The sequence below is a fragment of the Prenolepis imparis genome, unplaced genomic scaffold (genome assembly GCF_030444845.1).
Source record: "Prenolepis imparis isolate NDT839.2.m4 unplaced genomic scaffold, iyPreImpa1.0 SCAF_12, whole genome shotgun sequence".
NCBI lineage: Eukaryota > Metazoa > Arthropoda > Insecta > Hymenoptera > Formicidae > Prenolepis > Prenolepis imparis.
Window position 1 is genome coordinate 8029185 of NW_028141170.1, and position 18278 is coordinate 8047462.

Here is an 18278-nt window from a genome sequence, read left to right on the forward strand (position 1 = left end):
AACAATTGTTTATAACTTTTGAACCACTCAACCACAAACGAAAGGAAAATCACTACAAACAACTACAAACAATTCTAAAGAATACTGCGCAAGCGGATTCGCGATATATTTAAAATTAACAAATTTACCTCTTGGACGAATAAACAATTGTTTATAACTTTTGAACCGCTCAACTACAAACGAAAGGAAAATTACTACAAACAACTACAAACGATTTTAAAGAAGACTGCGCAAGCAGATTTAAAAAATCTTAAAAATTGACAAAGTTAGCTCTTGGACGAATAAACAATTGTTTATAACTTTTGAACCGCTCAACTACAACCGAAAGGAAAATCACTACAAACAACTACAAACGATTCTAAAGAAGACTGCGCAAGCGGATTTGCGATATCTCAATGTCGGGTGCGAGTCATTTAAAAAAATTTTTTTATTTATTAATTGATAAAACTACAAACGAAATTATTGTTACTACAAACAACGACAAACAAAATGCTATCATTTTCCGTTATAAAAAATTAATTTTTAAAAAGTCGGTGCCAGGTTCACATAGCTATGACGTCGTTTATAATTATAGACTGTTGAATCTCGATTCATACTACTTCAAAAAGTCTGACTAATTTAAAACTGTACTACTGAACATAAAGTTAGATTTTTATTTTTTTAAATCTGTTATTTTGATGTCTAGTAAATTCTTTGACTAATATATTACACATAATTAATAACTTTATTTAAAAATTAGCATTGTTTAATCTAACTTAATAATCAGTAGTACAGTTTAATATTAGTCAGATTTTTTGAAGTAGTATGAATCGAGATTCAACAGTATATAATTATAATCGATACTATGTGACATACTAATTTATGAATTTATTACACAGAAAACGAGGTTATAAGAAATAATCAAATTTTTCGTTCCTAGTGGTATAATTCAAAATTAGTCGGCCTATTTCAAGTAGTGTAAATCAAGATTAAACAGTGCTAATTTTTTTATGAAACTATTAATTATGTGTAATATATTAGTCTAAGAATTTATTAAAGAGCAAAATAACAGATTTTAACAAATTAAAATCTATTTTAATGTTTAGTAGTACAGTTTAAAATTAGTCAGACTTTTTGAAGTAGTATGAATCGAGATTCAACAGTCTATAATTATAAACGGTACTTTAGCTATGTGAACCTAGCACCCGACTTTTAAAAAATTTATTTTTTTTAAATGGAAAATGATAGCATTTTGTTTGTAGTTGTTTGTAGTAACAATAATTTCGTTTGTAGTTTTATCAATTAATAAATAAAAAATTTTTTTTAATGACTCGCACCCGACATTGAGATATCGCAAATCCGCTTGCACAGTCTTCTTTAGAATCGTTTGTAGTTGTTTGTAGTGATTTTCCTTTCGTTTGTAGTTGAGCTGTTCAAAAGTTATAAACAATTGTTTATTCGTCGAAGAGCTAACTTTGTCAATTTTTAAGATTTTTTAAATCTGCTTGCGCAGTCTTCTTTAGAATCGTTTGTAGTTGTTTGTAGTGAATTTCCTTTTGTTTGTAGTTGAGCGGTTCAAAAGTTATAAACAATTGTTTATTCGTCCAAGAGGTAAATTTGTTAATTTTAAAGATATCGCGAATCCGCTTGCACAGTATTCTTTAGAATTGTTTGTAGTGATTTTCCTTTCGTTTGTAGTTGAGCGGTTCAAAAGTTATAAACAATTGTTTATTCGTCCAAGAGGTAAATTTGTTAATTTTAAAGATATCGCGAATCCGCTTGCGCAGTATTCTTTAGAATTGTTTGTAGTTGTTTGTAGTGATTTTCCTTTCGTTTGTGGTTGAGTGGTTCAAAAGTTATAAACAATTGTTTATTCGTCCAAGAGCTAATTTTGTCAATTTTTAAGATTTTTTAAATCCGCTTGCGCAGTCTTCTTTAGAATCGTTTGTAATTGTTTGTAGTAATTTTGCTTTTGTTTGTAGATAAGCGGTTCAAAAGTTATAAACAATTGTTCATTCGTCCAAGAGGTAAATTTGTTAATTTTAAAGATATCGCGAATCCGCTTGCACAGTATTCTTTAGAATTGTTTGTAGTGATTTTCCTTTCGTTTGTAGTTGAGCGGTTCAAAAGTTATAAACAATTGTTTATTCGTCCAAGAGCTAACTTTGTCAATTTTTAAGATATCGCGAATCCGTTTGCACAGTCTTTTTTAGAATCGTTTGTAGTTGTTTGTAGTGATTTTCCTTTCGTTTGTAGTTGGGCGGTTCAAGAGTTATAAACAATTTTTTATAACTTTTGAACCGCTCAGCTACAAACGAAAGGAAAATCACTACAAACAACTACAAACGATTCTAAAGAATACTGCGCAAGCGGATTTGTGATATCTCAATGTCGGGTGCGTCATTAAAAAAATTTTTTTTATTTATTAATTGATAAAACTACAAACGAAATTATATTGTTACTACAAACAACTACAAACGAAATGCTATCATTTTCCGTTTTAAAAAATTAATTTTTAAAAAGTCGGGTGCTAGGTTTACATAGGTATTTAAAATAGAGAAGTTTAACTTTACTATGTTATTGTTGATGCTTCTTACGAGCGGAATGTTGTGTTATATATATGAAAGTATTCCTTCCGAATACTTTCAAACAATGTGATACACAAAACAGAAAGGAGGTTTTAACAGCTCTAGCATACTTTTTTTTTTACTTACCGTCAACCATGGTGTGTTCTCTTTGAGATACGTGAGCTTTCACCGCAAAGCACAGGCAATTTTGATTTAAAGCGAGGCTTATCGTAGATTTATGTCATGTGCTGATATCCGCGATAGTTCATAAAATACGCGATAAGAAAACCGATTTTCGAGACATTTTTCTCTTCGCGAGTTTGGACTTTAATAAAGAGAAAAGTAATAAAAAATAAAAACACATTTTTACATACATAATAAACCAATTAACGTCGTCTCTTAATACATATTAAGAAGTTAAAATATCAAATTATTAAACTAAATTTTTTTTAATAGAAATTTTCGATAATTTGATTATAGCGAGCGACTATAAGTTTAACTTATACTCAAGAGCTTCTTGCATCGCGAAGCGCTACGAAAGACCGACCTATCGTGTAAAGTGTAAAATAAATGACCTCATTAGCAGCATGAATCGCGCTTGTTTTCCGAGACATATGTCTCTCTCGCATTTTGGCGATTCAGTCGGCAAAACACGAGTGTGCGGGACGTCTCACTTTCGTTGACACGTCGACATATAGCGGAGTACATGTCCCGCTAAATTCCGGGCAATTAAAAACCGGGAAGCAAATTAGCCGAGGCTATAGCTCATTAATTCTCGCCGCCTTATAACGATGACAGCGAGGAAACGTCATGTCATATGGTTGAATGCCGGATACATTACGGAATAAATTATGCCGCTCCTCGAGCTCGCGCACAAGCAAACACAGATTCGTAACACGTGCACAGGCGCTAATTAACTCCGCGAACAATATCGCAAAATGTTCATCTTTAACAGCGAACAATTCACATTTTTAATTACGATATCAATCGCACCAATCGTGTATTTCTCAAATAAACTGTGTCAGAGTGCAATTCGGAATAATATATTTGGATTATAAAATGATATAATTTAAATACTTTCATTATTAGGTATATGCAGCGATTATAAATAGGATTGGGAGTTTAATGCTTCATAAATAAAGTTTTAATAAAATTTCTGGCGAAGAGAGCCTTTTTGAATTATATAAAGTATGAGAAATCTCAACTAAAACATTTTGTATTTTTTTTATTGAATGTTTATTTGTATATAAAATACAGATAGACAACTTAGATATAGAATCTTGTCTCCATAAACATTAATTAAATCTTAAGTTTCACAACTAATGTTTATGATAACAATGATACTAATATATTACATATCTCGCAAAAAAAATTTTTTATTTATTTTTTTATTTTTATAGTTATCGTTTTCAAACTTATTTTTAAAAAAATGTAATCCTGTCGTATAAAAATACAATAATTCTCTTAAAATATGTATATAATATGTATATAATACATTATATGCATATTATTATCATCATCATATGTACAATATGCATTATCTTGAATTATACTGCATAATCAGATCGTATCACATGCTTAATCATTCTGGATCCGAAAATTCTTGACTAGCCAGGTGATAGAAATAAGAATCCGCATTTTGGATTAATAAATTTGGCTCGTCAAATTCCAATACTTCTCCATCACCCATCACTAAAATTCTAAATAGAACAAAATAATATTTTTTAGATATGCGAAAACTAGCAAAAAATACATTACAAAATTAATAAAATCTTTTATATCTGCACAAACTTATTAAGAAAAAGCTAAAAACTAAAAGATGAAATACCTATCACAGTGCATAATTGTCTTTATTCTATGGGCGATTGTAATAACCGTTGCACTTTGGAAGGAAGACTTTATCGTCGCTTGAATAAATTTATCCGTCTCTTGATCTACATTCGCAGTGGCTTCATCAATGCAGACGATCTGTGGATGATAAATGAATAATCTATAGAAAATTGATCTCTCTTTTTTTTAATTTACTTGGAAAAAAATAGTTAGAGTTGATAAATAAGTATCAAGTTATTAATACACAAACAATTGCTCGAACAATATTACAGATAAGAAGTACCTTCGCATTGTGTAGCACAGCCCTGACTAAGCAAAACAATTGTCTCTGTCCGGCGCTGAGATTACTACCGCCTTCATCCAAGACTGCTCCCAAGCCACCCAATCGATAAACTAAAGAATGCACTTTACACTTCTCGAGGGTTTTGTATATATGCATATCGGTATACTGATCCAACGGATCCACATTCTCTCGAATAGTACCCGAGAAGAGAAACGGATTTTGTGGTATAATTGCTAAACGGGATCTGAAATGTTTTTTTTTTTTTTTTTTTTTTTTTTTACAACTATATTAACATACAGTGATTATTTTCTGCGGTAGTTTTTTGCAAGTTTATGAATACCTTAATGCGTTCAGTTGTAACGTTTGAATATTCACGTTGTCGATTGATATACTCCCAGAACTAATCTCTGTCAGTCTGAACAACGAAGCTAGTAACGAACTTTTTCCAGCACCAGTGCGACCAACGACGCCTATTTTTTCCGCAGGTCGCGTAACGAATGTTGCCTCTTTCAACGATGGCACTAAATGGTCCCTGCGGATATGATAAATTACATTTATCAAATGTTACAATCGTGTATTATCTTTATCCAGAAATTTAAAAATATTACCTGTACTTCAAAACAACTTCTTTAAATTCTACAACACCCTGACTAGGCCACGCGTAAGGTGGATTAGCGCCCATCGTATTTTCAATCGGCACATGATCTAAATACTGTTTAACTCGTTCCACCGCAATCATCTCTCTCTCAGTCTCAGTAAAGGAATTTACCACTCCGGTTAATAATCCGGTTACAGACAATGCGTATGTGATCGCTAATCCAATCAAACCAGGATCAGCTATGTTAAATTGATGTTGCAATACTGCCATAATGCTAACTCCGGCTAAAAGGGCGACGCCGATAAATTGCAATCTTAATGCGAGCCACTGACTGATAGCTATAGAAGCAAACTGCGTTTTTTGGTTGGCTTCGAGTAGCAGTTCGTTTTCCTGTTTGAAGCGAGGTACAGTGCGAAAGGCTCTGATACTCGTTAAGCCATTCAAAGTTTCACTAAAATGAGCATATAAGGGAGATAACGTGATACTGGATAACCGTTTTATCTCTCTCGACGTTAATCTAAAAAATAATAGAAAATATTTAGAGATAATTTTATATAATTTTATATTTTTTTACATATATATGAATTTTATAAATTTATATATATATGTTTTATTAAATTATATATAAATTTAACAAATATTGATTTTTATATTCATATACGTATATTTATAGAAAATTGTAAAAAATTATACCTATAATGATTTTGTATCCAATGATAGATTGGTATAAGTGGTGCTAAAACTAGAAAGATCCATGGTAATCCATAAGCTGTAACTATAATTGTAGCAACTAAGCCAAATAGATGTGCCAGCAAGATGTTAGCAATAAAAGGCAGAGAATCATCGATCGTATATGTATCGGATGAAAATCTATTTATAATCCTACCGAGCGATTGAATATCGAAAAATGTTGTTTTTGCCTGAAACAATTTTAATAATAAAAATATGTAATATAATAAAATCCTGATATTACAAAAAAAGCGAATTAGTCTATATCTCCAACTCATATTTACCCGTATAATTATCTTCAAGAGCTGTTTATGTATCGTTATGGCTGCTTGCAAGCCACCGTATGCAAAAATGAAAGCTCTAATAAAAGTGAAAATAGAATTAAATACAGCTAGTAAGCTGTAAACTATTAAGTAATATTTCGTATCGTGCAAACTATAATTATCGTAATAGAATTGCAATTTTCCAGGTCGAGATATGTTGGTTGAATTGATTGTTGTGGTATTAGCATGGGTCACCCAATACGATAACCATAAATCCGTAATATTTTTTGAGCTTTGCATTAGAACCATAGAAAGAAATATTGAAATTGCCAGGTATTGTCCTACAGCCTTGAGATAACATACGTACACTGAGAAGCGTACTGTTCCTTTTTCAGTAGTTTCTTTTTCAAGTAACGGATCTATCTCTTTATTCTTTTCCAATCGATTAAATTCATTGGGTGTCATCTTTATAGACGTAATATCCAAATCAGATTCGATGGACTCTGATAAAAGATAATCTTCCAGATTGGGTAAAATGTCGCTCGGTTTTCCTTGATTAATAATTTTTCCCTTCGACATTTCGATAACTAAATCTGCGTGGATCAAGTATTGAATCTGATGTGTGCATAATATCCTGGTTTTATTTCGCAACAAGCCTAGAATTACGTGTTGAAATACGTGTTTAGCAACTTTGACATCCAACGTCGCTAATATATCATCTAGTAGATAAATGTCTTTATCCGCATATATAGCACGAGCCAGGGAAATTCTCGTCTTTTGGCCACCGCTCAAAGTATTCCCGGCTTCACCAACTGCTGTTAGATCCTTGTTAGGCAATGAATTCAAATCGGACGTGAGAGCGCAAGCCTTCAAAATATTCCTATTGTAATCGTAAAATAAGATCAAATTTGAATTAATATGTCATATAAAAAATTATAAAAATTCAACATTATCATAAATTTCAAGACGTTTGATATCTACTTGTATTTATTATGATCGTAGGATTTTCCAAAGAGAATATTATCCCGGATTGTACCTCGTTGTAGCCAAGGATTTTGTTTTACATATCCAAAACCTCTGTGATCGTCATTAACTGCTATTATTCCTTTAGTTTTTGTTATTTCCGCTAAGATACCGTCTAGGAGTAAAGATTTTCCGCTTCCAACTTTGCCCATAATACCGATTAATTGTCCCTGTATAAAAGAAAAAATATATGTACTTTACAAGAGAAATATGTATTTTTCAAAGAGAACGTTATAAAGTTTATTCTTACCTTCTGTACAGATAAATTAATATTATGTAAAGTAAAGACATCGTCATCTTCGAAGGTAACACTTTTCTTAATGTCAGTGCTCGAGGATGGAGTGATTATAGTTTTTGGACTTGCATTAATAGTATCGCTCTTCGGACGATTTACAGTTAATGTTACATTTTGCAGCAATAAATCAACATCAGGAGTAATATCTGTATAGTACAATGACGCATCCATGTCTGGTAACTAAATTCATAAAATAGAAATTAATAAAATAGAAACTAAATATATAACAATAATTTGTTGCACTCTCTATTATAATTTTAAAATATATTAGAAGTTTATAATTTCAAACACATACATACATATTCATATATATACATATTCAATACATACATCTAGCATTCTTTGAATTCTCTTAAGAGACACCCATGCTTCTGTGAGGCCGTTTAAAACCCATGGAAATGCATTTAAAGGTCCTATTAACATGTTCAACAATGCCATACTAGTAAAAACTGTTTTGGCATCTAATTCGTTTCCAAGCAATACATATGTTCCGAATGTTAATACTGCGATAATAACAGGTGTAGTCGCCCAGAAATAAACGCAAAGAGCATCTAAATATTTTCTACTTCGTAAATATTTTATTTCATTCTCCCTTAGTTCTGCAAAAAAAATATATTTAGATAAAGATGCTAAAATACAAGAAATTATTTTCTTAAAATTATCTATATAAAAATGTACTAACTAAAAATATTTCGTAAAAAGTGCTCTTCCCACACGTTGACCTTGATTGTAGTTATTCCACGCAATATTTCTCCCATTAGCTTTACTCTTTGATCTTTATATTCCATCAATTTGGTGCTAAGCTTACCAATCTTATTCGCTATGACCTTATTAATTGGTATAAGTATTATCGAAAATGCAACACCAGCTAAAAACGAAACTCCAATTTGCTTATGCAGAAGATACAGTGTCACGAATATCTGAAAATATAAATATTTTTAAAAAGCAACAATAAAGAAAGCTTAAAGATGTAAGATATAAAGAATATACTCTCTTTCTCTCTTTTAATATATATAGAAAAAAGAATAAAATAGATTCATATTATTATCACGCAATTACCTGTAATGGTATACTCCAAAGTGTATGGAAACTAGGACAGCTATTGACCAATCTATCGCTATCAGTGCTCATGAAATTAACGATTTCACCAAAATTAAAATTGTGGTTTAAATCGATATTAGAAGAATGCAATGTTTTCTGATAGACTAAAGTAATAATTGCAGAACGAATTTTCAAACCCACGATAGACATCCAGAATGTAAAGTGAGTATTACAAAAGGCACCTGTAAATATTATTTTGTCATATATATATTCATGTAACAAATATATTTAATATTGAAATTGAATTTAATTCATAATTTACCAATTACAGCACTGAGTACTATTAGAGATGCATATAAATATCCATATGAAATTGGCTCATTTTTATCTTCAATAAAGCCTATCAATCTATTTAACAATATTGGTCCTACAAACAAACTACAATCTGCGATAAATTTCAGTATTCCAACCGCGTAAAATTCCCAGCCGAAACATTTATGCAACAAGTAAAACAATGTTACTTTTTTTGTAATTACTTTTACATTCGTCTGAAGCGGTGTTTCCGAATTATTTTCGATTCCGTTGCTCGCTGTTTTCGGCTGTAATACATCAATATTATTTTTCTTACTTATTATTACAAAAACTAATTTATGAAATAATTATTATATATACTTAAAATTATCCAAAAATATTATATTATATAAAAATTATATTATATTTATTAAAAAAAAAGTAAAACTGTAGATTGTCATGTATTTTGCTCACCATGTTATTTAAGCATTTGTCAATTTTGTGACTAATTGCATTGGTACTAATCTGATCGGGTAAATCAAATAAGTCATCGGAATGATTTAGCAGCTCCTTGATGCCTTTTTCCATTAATGGCGTTACCCAATGGAAAAGAAGCTTAGAAATAATAGTTACATTTTCCATAGCAATTCCAAGATAACTTGGATCTTGTTCCTCCGGAAATTGTACGTATGAGGAAGTAGGACTACTCAGTAGTGGAGTGTGTTCTCCTATCTACAAACACATTGTAATAAATATTACAAATATTACACAAAAATTTGTTTACTGATAATCCAGCGATTTTAAATATCATGGGCAATTAAATAATATTCCATGCAATTTGAATATTTTCGGAAAATCATAATAGATCTAAAAACAGAGATCGACGAAACGCAAGACGATCCTGTGATAGCAACTTACTGTGACATTTCGAGATGATGCCCTCGTGTGCTCTGGCCTACTGGGACCCGGTATCAATGTTATTGTATACAATATCAGAAGAGTAACTACGCTGATACTGAAACCTAATGATAAGTTTGGCAAAACATCGTCTTTGGGTGTCTTATTGATGTGACTATGTAATAGTAGCACAGAAATAACGATCAAAAGAAATATCAATGCTCGTATTAACACCGGTCCTCGTGGATTAGGATTACGTCCACGTTTTAAGCTTAAAATAAAACAAAGATGCATAACCCATGCTAAACCTTCGGTACTTGCTACGAGATAATCCACTGGCTTAGCAGAGGTAAATTTATCAGCAACTTCTGATATTGTCTCATAACTATTGGTATAAGGTTCAACAGGAGTTGCAGTAGTATCTTTAAAACTATTCTCTGGCAATAGAATTGATTTAGCAAATCTAATAGTGTGATTTAATCCATCATGTATCCTGCTTATAATGTCCGTTCCATCCAAAGATGGATTTATATTCCTTTCACGAAAAGAAATGTCCGATCTTTTTGATGTGTTATAGTCTTGCACTTCATCATGCACCAAAGGAATAGTAGTATTAGTCAAAATAATATATGCCCTTATGACAGGCAATATCACAAGACATATAGTGATAAAAATTCTTATATTTATAGCGTGGTAAGTGCGTTGCTGTCGGACTGAAGATATATTTGTTTTGCCACAATAATATGCAGAAATTATAGCTATAAGAGCTAATACTGGTATCTGAAAGATTTAGAAATAAATTTGATTAAAAAATTACATTAATTAATGTTTCAAATTTAATGCAAAATACAATTTATTATATTACCTGAAGACACAGCTGTTGGAAGCATACACCCAAGTCATGTGTTTCGGGATTCAAAGGATTTATATTTCTATTAGATCCACATAATTCTGTCCAATTCCATTTCCATCTCTCTACGTCATCCAACCAATTCTCTGCCATGCTGAGAATTATAATTAGAATTAATTAATAATTAATTATTTTATTTTTAATAGGTTAAACAAATATTCTTGGAGATATAGTAATTATATATAGTAATGAAAAGTATTTTATACACTGAATATATAAATAGCATGTGCAAAGTTATGATAAAATATTATCATTATATTTCCTTTTTTTCAGAAACACAAAAAAATTCCTTAAAAATAAATCAAACAGAGCAAAGAATATCTGAATAAAATAAACATATATATATATATATATATATATATATATATATATAATGTATCATTATTTGCTAATTTATTTAAAGATATTTTTAAATTTTTATATCACTTCTACCTACAAATGAACTCAATAATATAGTGTTTTATTAAATCGCACAGTTGATAGATCAGGTAATATGTTACACTAATATTAAATTTGAGAGATTAAAAATGCAAAATGACACAATCGAGTGTGATTGATTTGATTGATAATTAATTATAGACAGAGAGATAAGGTGTGGTAATGAGACATGAGCAAACAACATAAATTAGCATGTTGAGCAAATGTTTACCTGTCGGTCGAAAAATTGTCATAAAAACTAGAAGCACGCAATATTAATAAGCACTATAATATTTATTACGGCTTCTCGTTTGCATTATATCTTGCTGTCGTGCTCTCATATCGACGAACATTTATAGGTTATGTTTCCCATGAAAATGACGCATAGTGACGCAAACTTGGGATGACGATTGATTGTTGGGTGAATTTTTACCAAGTATTCTGCGCGTTTACGCACATATATAAAGATTGAGAATCATCATCTTTTATCTTTTATAGCGAGAGACAACAACAATAAAACGCAAGCGTAATCTCGCGAGAAATAACGAAGCAAATGTGAATATATAAAGAATACACATACATGTATGTACGTACACATTTGTTGTGTGTAGGTACTTCGTAGATTGAGCTCTTTTCTATTATAGGATTAGAACTGTAATAAGGACGATAAGAATGTAAACCCAACTGTTAAGGCGTATTTAAATCTATTCGATTTCCTGAATATAATTTGACCTCCCGATGAAAGAGATCGAAGAATCTCAAATTCATAAAGAAAATATGACTCTGGAAATGAAGGAAGATATTTTATATGAGAGTAAAAATGAGAATGATAACAAAAAACACCAGAGTACAGACTTTCCTGTGGTAGATGTAAAATATGATACTCTTGAGGAGGAGATCCTAAATCATGTGGCCAACAGCAAAGCAATTTTCAAGAGCCAGCAGCAGGGAGAACCTGAGTTGACGTATGAAGAGAAACGTGCCATAGCTGAAATGTTGTTGAAAAAGAGTCACTGTTTGTTTCTATCCAAATTTGGACATTATTTGAAAGTGGAGCATTTAGAATATTTTAGTAAAAGCGAGGATTACGAGACGGTTTATCATATAAATAGATTGCGGAGATACTTTAATAATTCCACAAGACGTATCGATGTCAGAAACAAAAGATACGAAGCTTTGAAGGCATTAATAGAGAAAGGGGAATATTTCAGTGAATGCGAAATGATGAAGAGGAATCCGTTATTGTATGAACATTTGGTAGGACAATATTTGACAGAAGAGGAAAAAAAAGCTAGAGATATCATTGACACACGTAGCGCAAATTATGTCGATATACTTATGGAAACTATTGAAAGGAACAAACTGCAATCTGATATGGAATCTCAACAGAAAGAGGAGGATGAAGTACAAGAAGAGAATGATTCGGATCATGAGAATGATGATGAAGATGATAATAGTAGAGATAGTACTATATCCAAGACAAATCTTAATAAACAGATTTCTCACTGGGGTGAAAATTTAAATAAAATGATTGATAAAGCTAAAAAATTACCAAATAATAAAATATCAAATCAAGAAATACAATTATTTAGGCAAGAATTTGTTACAAACATGTATCAAAGTTTCCTGGATGGTAAAGATAGGGATTTCGATTATAGGTATATTTATTATTAATACAACATAAATACAATCTCAATAAAAAAATCTTCATATTTTTTACTTATATTAATATAGATTTATATAATTAAAGAACTTATTAATAACATTCAAAATAATTTATGTGATTAAACATATATACATATCTTAATATATAGAATTATATATATACAAATATCTTATAAAAGATATAAACTAAAGTAACATATATTTGTGTGCATGAAAGTTTTTAAAATGAATTTGAATATAAAATGTATGTGTGTATTGTTTTATTTTTTATAACTTTAAATAATGTAGAAAACTCTTAAAATTGTTTGAGGTATTTAAAACAGTTGTCTTTTTTATTTATTTTCAGCACTGTAGATGATAATGAAGCTTACGATAATATAGAATTAAGGACTCAAGACGAAGAAGAAAGGTACTTTGATTCTGAAGCTCCTGAAATTGTTCTTCCACGTAATGAATGCAATGACGAAAATGAATCTGAAGATGAGTTGGATGCATATATGAGAACACTTAAGGTTAAATAATATTTTACACTTTACGATTGCCTCGCTATTGTTGGCATTGATTCACAGAAAGGTTATTTATTCATTAGGAACAGACTCCTACAAATCCACATTCTTTGGATAATCAAACATAGCCCAGCATACATTATATATAATAAATACATTTATATATAATTCTGATTTTATATGTTTCTTATAAGATACTCTATACCCCTTTTTCTATATATACATTTTAATTTATTATAAAAATTGTATATGTTTCTTATAAGAGATACTCTGTATCTTTTTTCTATATGCGTTTTAATTTATAAAAAAAAAAATATCAATTTTTAAGAGATAAAATATTGAGCTGTAAAATTCTTTTCAGTCTACAATTAATTAAATATATATGATTTCTTTAAATATAATTTACAAAAATTATCGAAGAGATTTGTTATTATTGTCAAGTATTTTTATTCTTTTTTGCCATAGTAATTAAATTGTTTAATTTTATCAATTGCTTCAAATAAGAAAACTCAGGATTATTTTAATCTTATTTATTTATTTAATTTGCCTATTTGCTTTCAAGTTCAAACACGTGCTCAATCGGTATATATATGTGCGTACATAAATTATGGAAATTATCTATCAAAACCAATCAGAGAGAGGATCTCTGTAGAATGGCATAGAATTCTAGCCGAGTTGAAGGCGTCTCGTCAAAACGAGTATCAAAAGTGCACAAGGATTAATTGTGTGCTCTTTTCAAGAAGATGGTAAGAATCGTAGCAGCTTGAATGTTTTGCAATGTTGCTCGCAAAAAAATAAGTATTCTGTTGTGGATTATATCCGTGTGGTGATTGTCGCATGAAAAATTAGCCTAGCTTTGTAAAGGTTATGTATCGCAATAAGTTGTGCGAGTTGTTTCGTGGGGATTTCTTTTTAAAAGGCAATAACATGTAGAAATAGAGAATAATTCATTTCTTATTTCCGTGCAAATTATAATCAACTAGTCTATATAAATTGTAAAGATATATACGTATATGTTATTTTTTTATACTCTTGTCATTTTATATACTCTTTAATCTTGTCACATATATAGTTACATTATAATATAATTTATGTTGTTAAAAGAATTATTTTCAAATATATCATTGCTTTTCAATATATTTATACATTGTTTTTTTACTGTAAACAAATGCATTTACATAGAAAATATTAGAATATTTTTTTTTATATTATGTCAGTAATATTATGTATTTGTGATTCAAGAATTACATTTTGCCTTTCAGTGTCTACTTTTAATCATGAATAGATCAGTTATTTCAAGTAATGTATCCCCAATGTTTAAGGATTTGTAGTGCATGCTTGAGTTGTATGGCTTACCTAGTACGGTACTACCTGGTGTTCTCCTGGTAGGTATCTTTATTTTTTTCGCAGCCAATGACACCTGCCATAACAGGAATGGAAGAACAAGAGAAGCTGTTGGAAGATGCTATCGGTGTGGTTAAAGTCCAAGCTTTTCAGATGAAACACTGTTTGGATAAGTCTAAATTGATGGACGCGCTAAAACATGCCTCCACCATGTTAGGAGAACTAAGGACTTCTCTTCTCAGTCCAAAGAGTTACTATGAATTATGTATCCTTATTAATTATTTAATTTCAGTGACTATCTGAATTGTAATATTTAATACGAGTACTTGGGTTTTGGTACATTTGATATATATAGATATAGATATTTCCTATAACAATTATTATTAGATATGGCAATCACAGATGAACTACGGCACTTAGAACTTTATTTACTGGATGAATTTCAAAAAGGAAGAAAAGTTACAGATCTTTATGAGTTGGTACAATATGTTGGCAATATTGTGCCTAGACTGTATGTATCTACTTTGGAACTCTGCATTATCATTTTCTGATTGTGAATTGTGAGATAATTTGATTAATATTGCAGCTATTTACTCATTACTGTTGGTTTGGTTTACATCAAAACAACTCCTGGCTTGAAAAGGGATCTTTTGAGAGATCTTGTAGAAATGTGCAGAGGTGTGCAACATCCATTACGTGGTTTATTCTTAAGAAATTATTTGCTACAATGTACAAGAAATATTTTGCCAGATGTCACTGAAGGCGATGATGAAGATGGGACTGTATGTATTTTATAAATCGTGAAAGTTTTCTTACACATTCGTACTCCTAAAACTTTATTTTCAGGTTCGTGACAGCATAGATTTTGTTCTGATGAACTTTGCAGAAATGAATAAATTATGGGTACGCATGCAACATCAAGGTCATAGTAGAGATAAAGAAAGAAGAGAGAGAGAAAGGGAAGAACTTAGAATTCTAGTGGGAACAAATCTTGTACGACTTAGCCAATTGGAATCTGTAACATTAGATAAATATAAGAAGGTACATATTTTACACACACATATATATATATATATATATATATATATCCTCTTTATTTTTTTATCGAAAATTTTATCAAACATAAATATATTTTCAGCTTGTACTGCCAGGAATATTAGAACAGGTTGTTAGTTGTAGAGATGCAATAGCACAGGAATATCTTATGGAGTGTATAATTCAGGTATATTTGTTTATGTCACAAATGCTGTTTTATCTTAAAAATAAAGATGAAAAGAGTAATGTTTTTTTTTTATACGTCTAGGTCTTTCCTGATGAATTCCATTTACAAACATTAAACGCATTCTTAAAATCTTGTGCGGAATTGCAAAATGGAGTAAATGTTAAGAACATTATTATATCACTCATCGATAGGCTTGCAGCCTTTAGTCAGCGGTCCGATGGCGTAGGAGGACCGGGAAGTCCTAACCAAATATCAGGAATTCCACAAGATGTCAAACTTTTTGATGTATTTAGTGATCAGATTGCTATTATTATACAGGTATCTATTAAATAGCATAAACTTTATTATTAATTATGTGAAAATAGCCATTCAATGATGATTAAATATTGCACAATATTTGACAATTCATGATTTAGAAAACAAAAATTTTCTTATTAGTTTAAGTCTGAGAATGGTTCCAAGATAAATCACATTACACTTTAATCACAGTATATGTATTGTATATTTATGTATTAAATCTTATTTTTATAGACAAGACAAGATATGCCTTCTGAAGATATTGTATCTCTTCAAGTAGCTCTTATAAACTTAGCACATAAATGCTATCCCGATCGAGTAGATTATGTAGATAAAGTTTTATTCACAACAGTCCAAATATTTCAGAAACAAAATGTCGATAAGTAAGTAAGCAGTTTATTATACATGTTTTTATATTTTATATATTAAACATTCCTTTTTTTCTCAGATTGGAGTATAATAGTGCCGTCTCGAGAGAGCTAGTTAGATTAATGAAAATTCCTGTAGATAATTATAAGAATATATTAACTGTGCTTAAACTTGAGCATTATGCACCTCTCTTGGATTATTTCGATTATGAAGGCAGAAAATCTCTAGCTATATACATAATAACAAATATTTTGGAAAACGAAACATTGATACCGTTGCAAGAGCAAGTGGATGCGGTGCTCTCTATGGTATCTCCTTTGATACAAGATCAGCCAGATCAACCAAATATAGAGGAAGACCCTGAAGATTTCGCCGAGGAACAAGGTCTGCTTGGCAGACTAATACATCATTTTAAATCGGAAACACCGGATCAGCAATATATGATACTAAGCGCCGCAAGGAAACATTTCAGTGGTGGTGGTAACAAAAGAATCAAATACACTTTGCCGCCTATAGTCTTCCAAAGTTATCAATTGGCCTTTACATACAAATCGTTGAAAGATCAGGTTTGTAATTTGTGTATCTAAAATTAGATAAAATCATTAAATTACATGATATCAATTGACGTTCTCTTGTTTTCTCAGGACGAAATGTGGCAAAAAAAGTGTCAAAAAATCTTTCAATTCTGTCACACGACTATCACGGCATTGATGAAGGCCGAATTGGCCGAATTACCTTTAAGGCTATTTCTGCAAGGTGCAATAGCGATCGGCGAAATTCGCTTTGATAATTTCGAAATGGTCGCTTATGAATTCATGAGTCAAGCATTCTCGATATACGAGGATGAAATAAGTGATTCAAAGGCACAGCTCGCGGCGATTACTTTGATCATTGCTACGTTTGAACAAATGAGCTGTTTCGGCGAGGAAAATGCAGAGCCTGTGCGTAATCAGTGCGCTTTATATGCTAGTAAGTTGTTGAGGAAGCCTGATCAATGTAGAGGAGTCGCTACCTGTTCACACATATTTTGGTCGGGAAAATCTTTAGCTACAGGCGGAAAAGAGGTAAATATACATCGATCTTTAGTCTCGATTATTTGAGAGATAAATTACATAAGAAGTACAATTTTAGATGCAGGAAGGCGGTAAAGTGTTAGACTGTTTGAAGAAAGGTATTAGAATAGCGAGCCAATGTATGGATACATCGGTGCAAGTGCAATTGTATGTGGAACTACTGAATCATTACATTTACTTCTACGAGAAAGGAAATACTGCTGTAAGGAGAGATTCAATCATCTAATAGTATTTATTTTTTCTGTAAGTTGCCCTTTCAAATTTGATTATTTTTTTAGGTGACCGTGCAAATATTGAATCAAGTGATCGCAAAAATTAGAGAGGAGCTCCCCAATCTGGAAGCGAGTGAGGAAACTGATCAAATACAAAAGCATTTAGCAAACACATTGGAACATTTAAGAAATAGAATGGAATCGGCGGACTCTGATGGACTTTCTTATCAAGGCCTTGTTCTTTAATTGCACGGAATCGGCATTGTAATTTTGTAAATAAAAGACTTCTAGAATATGTGTATGGACAATATGGATCGATAGTACCAAGAAACAGTAACAAATATTGATCTTGATTAATTTTCATTCTTTATTGCAAACAAATTATATAGTAAGTATTCATTAATTCGAAATTAATTAATTACGATTGTTTAAATTCAGATCTCTCAATAGTTGTACAATTATTTCTT

At 30.8% G+C, this 18278-nt stretch overlaps 3 protein-coding genes across 14 annotated transcripts; 2 read left to right on the forward strand and 1 right to left on the reverse strand.

The window, feature by feature from the left end:
- Positions 1-3897: 3897 nt before the first annotated feature.
- Positions 3898-11497, reverse strand: LOC145944112 (ATP-binding cassette sub-family C member 10). 3 transcript variants are annotated; one of them, XM_083052211.1, is made up of 18 exons: positions 11356-11497; positions 10662-10800; positions 9818-10576; positions 9374-9631; positions 8931-9207; positions 8627-8850; positions 8250-8487; positions 7898-8166; positions 7523-7747; positions 7231-7442; positions 6617-7129; positions 6271-6346; positions 5951-6177; positions 5268-5774; positions 5000-5191; positions 4660-4903; positions 4375-4514; positions 3899-4246 (listed from the first exon to the last, which is right to left on the reverse strand). In XM_083052211.1, exons 2-18 carry the CDS (start codon positions 10797-10799, stop codon positions 4129-4131), a joined length of 4617 nt encoding a protein of 1538 aa, XP_082908337.1. In that variant the 5' UTR covers position 10800; positions 11356-11497; the 3' UTR covers positions 3899-4128. The 3 variants fall into 3 exon arrangements, with proteins under 3 accessions (XP_082908335.1, XP_082908337.1, XP_082908334.1); XM_083052209.1 differs by lacking the exon at positions 11356-11497 and adding an exon at positions 11143-11277 and having other exon boundaries at positions 3898-4246; positions 6271-7129; XM_083052208.1 differs by having other exon boundaries at positions 6271-7129.
- LOC145944119 (coiled-coil domain-containing protein 97-like) lies at positions 11095-13967 on the forward strand. 8 transcript variants are annotated; one of them, XM_083052232.1, is made up of 5 exons: positions 11095-11194; positions 11483-11544; positions 11622-12781; positions 13135-13300; positions 13378-13494. In XM_083052232.1, exons 3-5 carry the CDS (start codon positions 11862-11864, stop codon positions 13420-13422), a joined length of 1131 nt encoding a protein of 376 aa, XP_082908358.1. In that variant the 5' UTR covers positions 11095-11194; positions 11483-11544; positions 11622-11861; the 3' UTR covers positions 13423-13494. The 8 variants fall into 8 exon arrangements, with proteins under 8 accessions (XP_082908358.1, XP_082908360.1, XP_082908359.1 ...); XM_083052234.1 differs by lacking the exon at positions 11095-11194 and having other exon boundaries at positions 11460-11544; positions 11622-11709; positions 11768-12781; XM_083052233.1 differs by lacking the exon at positions 11095-11194 and having other exon boundaries at positions 11460-11544; positions 11622-11705; positions 11768-12781.
- Positions 13903-18248, forward strand: LOC145944117 (vacuolar protein sorting-associated protein 35-like). 3 transcript variants are annotated; one of them, XM_083052227.1, is made up of 12 exons: positions 13903-14040; positions 14705-14903; positions 15026-15149; positions 15225-15420; positions 15485-15679; positions 15777-15860; positions 15942-16178; positions 16392-16540; positions 16606-17092; positions 17171-17590; positions 17658-17801; positions 17878-18247. In XM_083052227.1, the coding sequence occupies exons 1-12, from the start codon at positions 14038-14040 to the stop codon at positions 18055-18057; spliced, it is 2418 nt and encodes an 805-aa protein (XP_082908353.1). In that variant the 5' UTR covers positions 13903-14037; the 3' UTR covers positions 18058-18247. The 3 variants fall into 3 exon arrangements, with proteins under 3 accessions (XP_082908353.1, XP_082908352.1, XP_082908354.1); XM_083052226.1 differs by having other exon boundaries at positions 13939-14040; positions 14684-14903; positions 17878-18248; XM_083052228.1 differs by lacking the exon at positions 13903-14040 and adding an exon at positions 14142-14158 and having other exon boundaries at positions 14684-14903; positions 17878-18248.
- Positions 18249-18278: the final 30 nt, after the last annotated feature.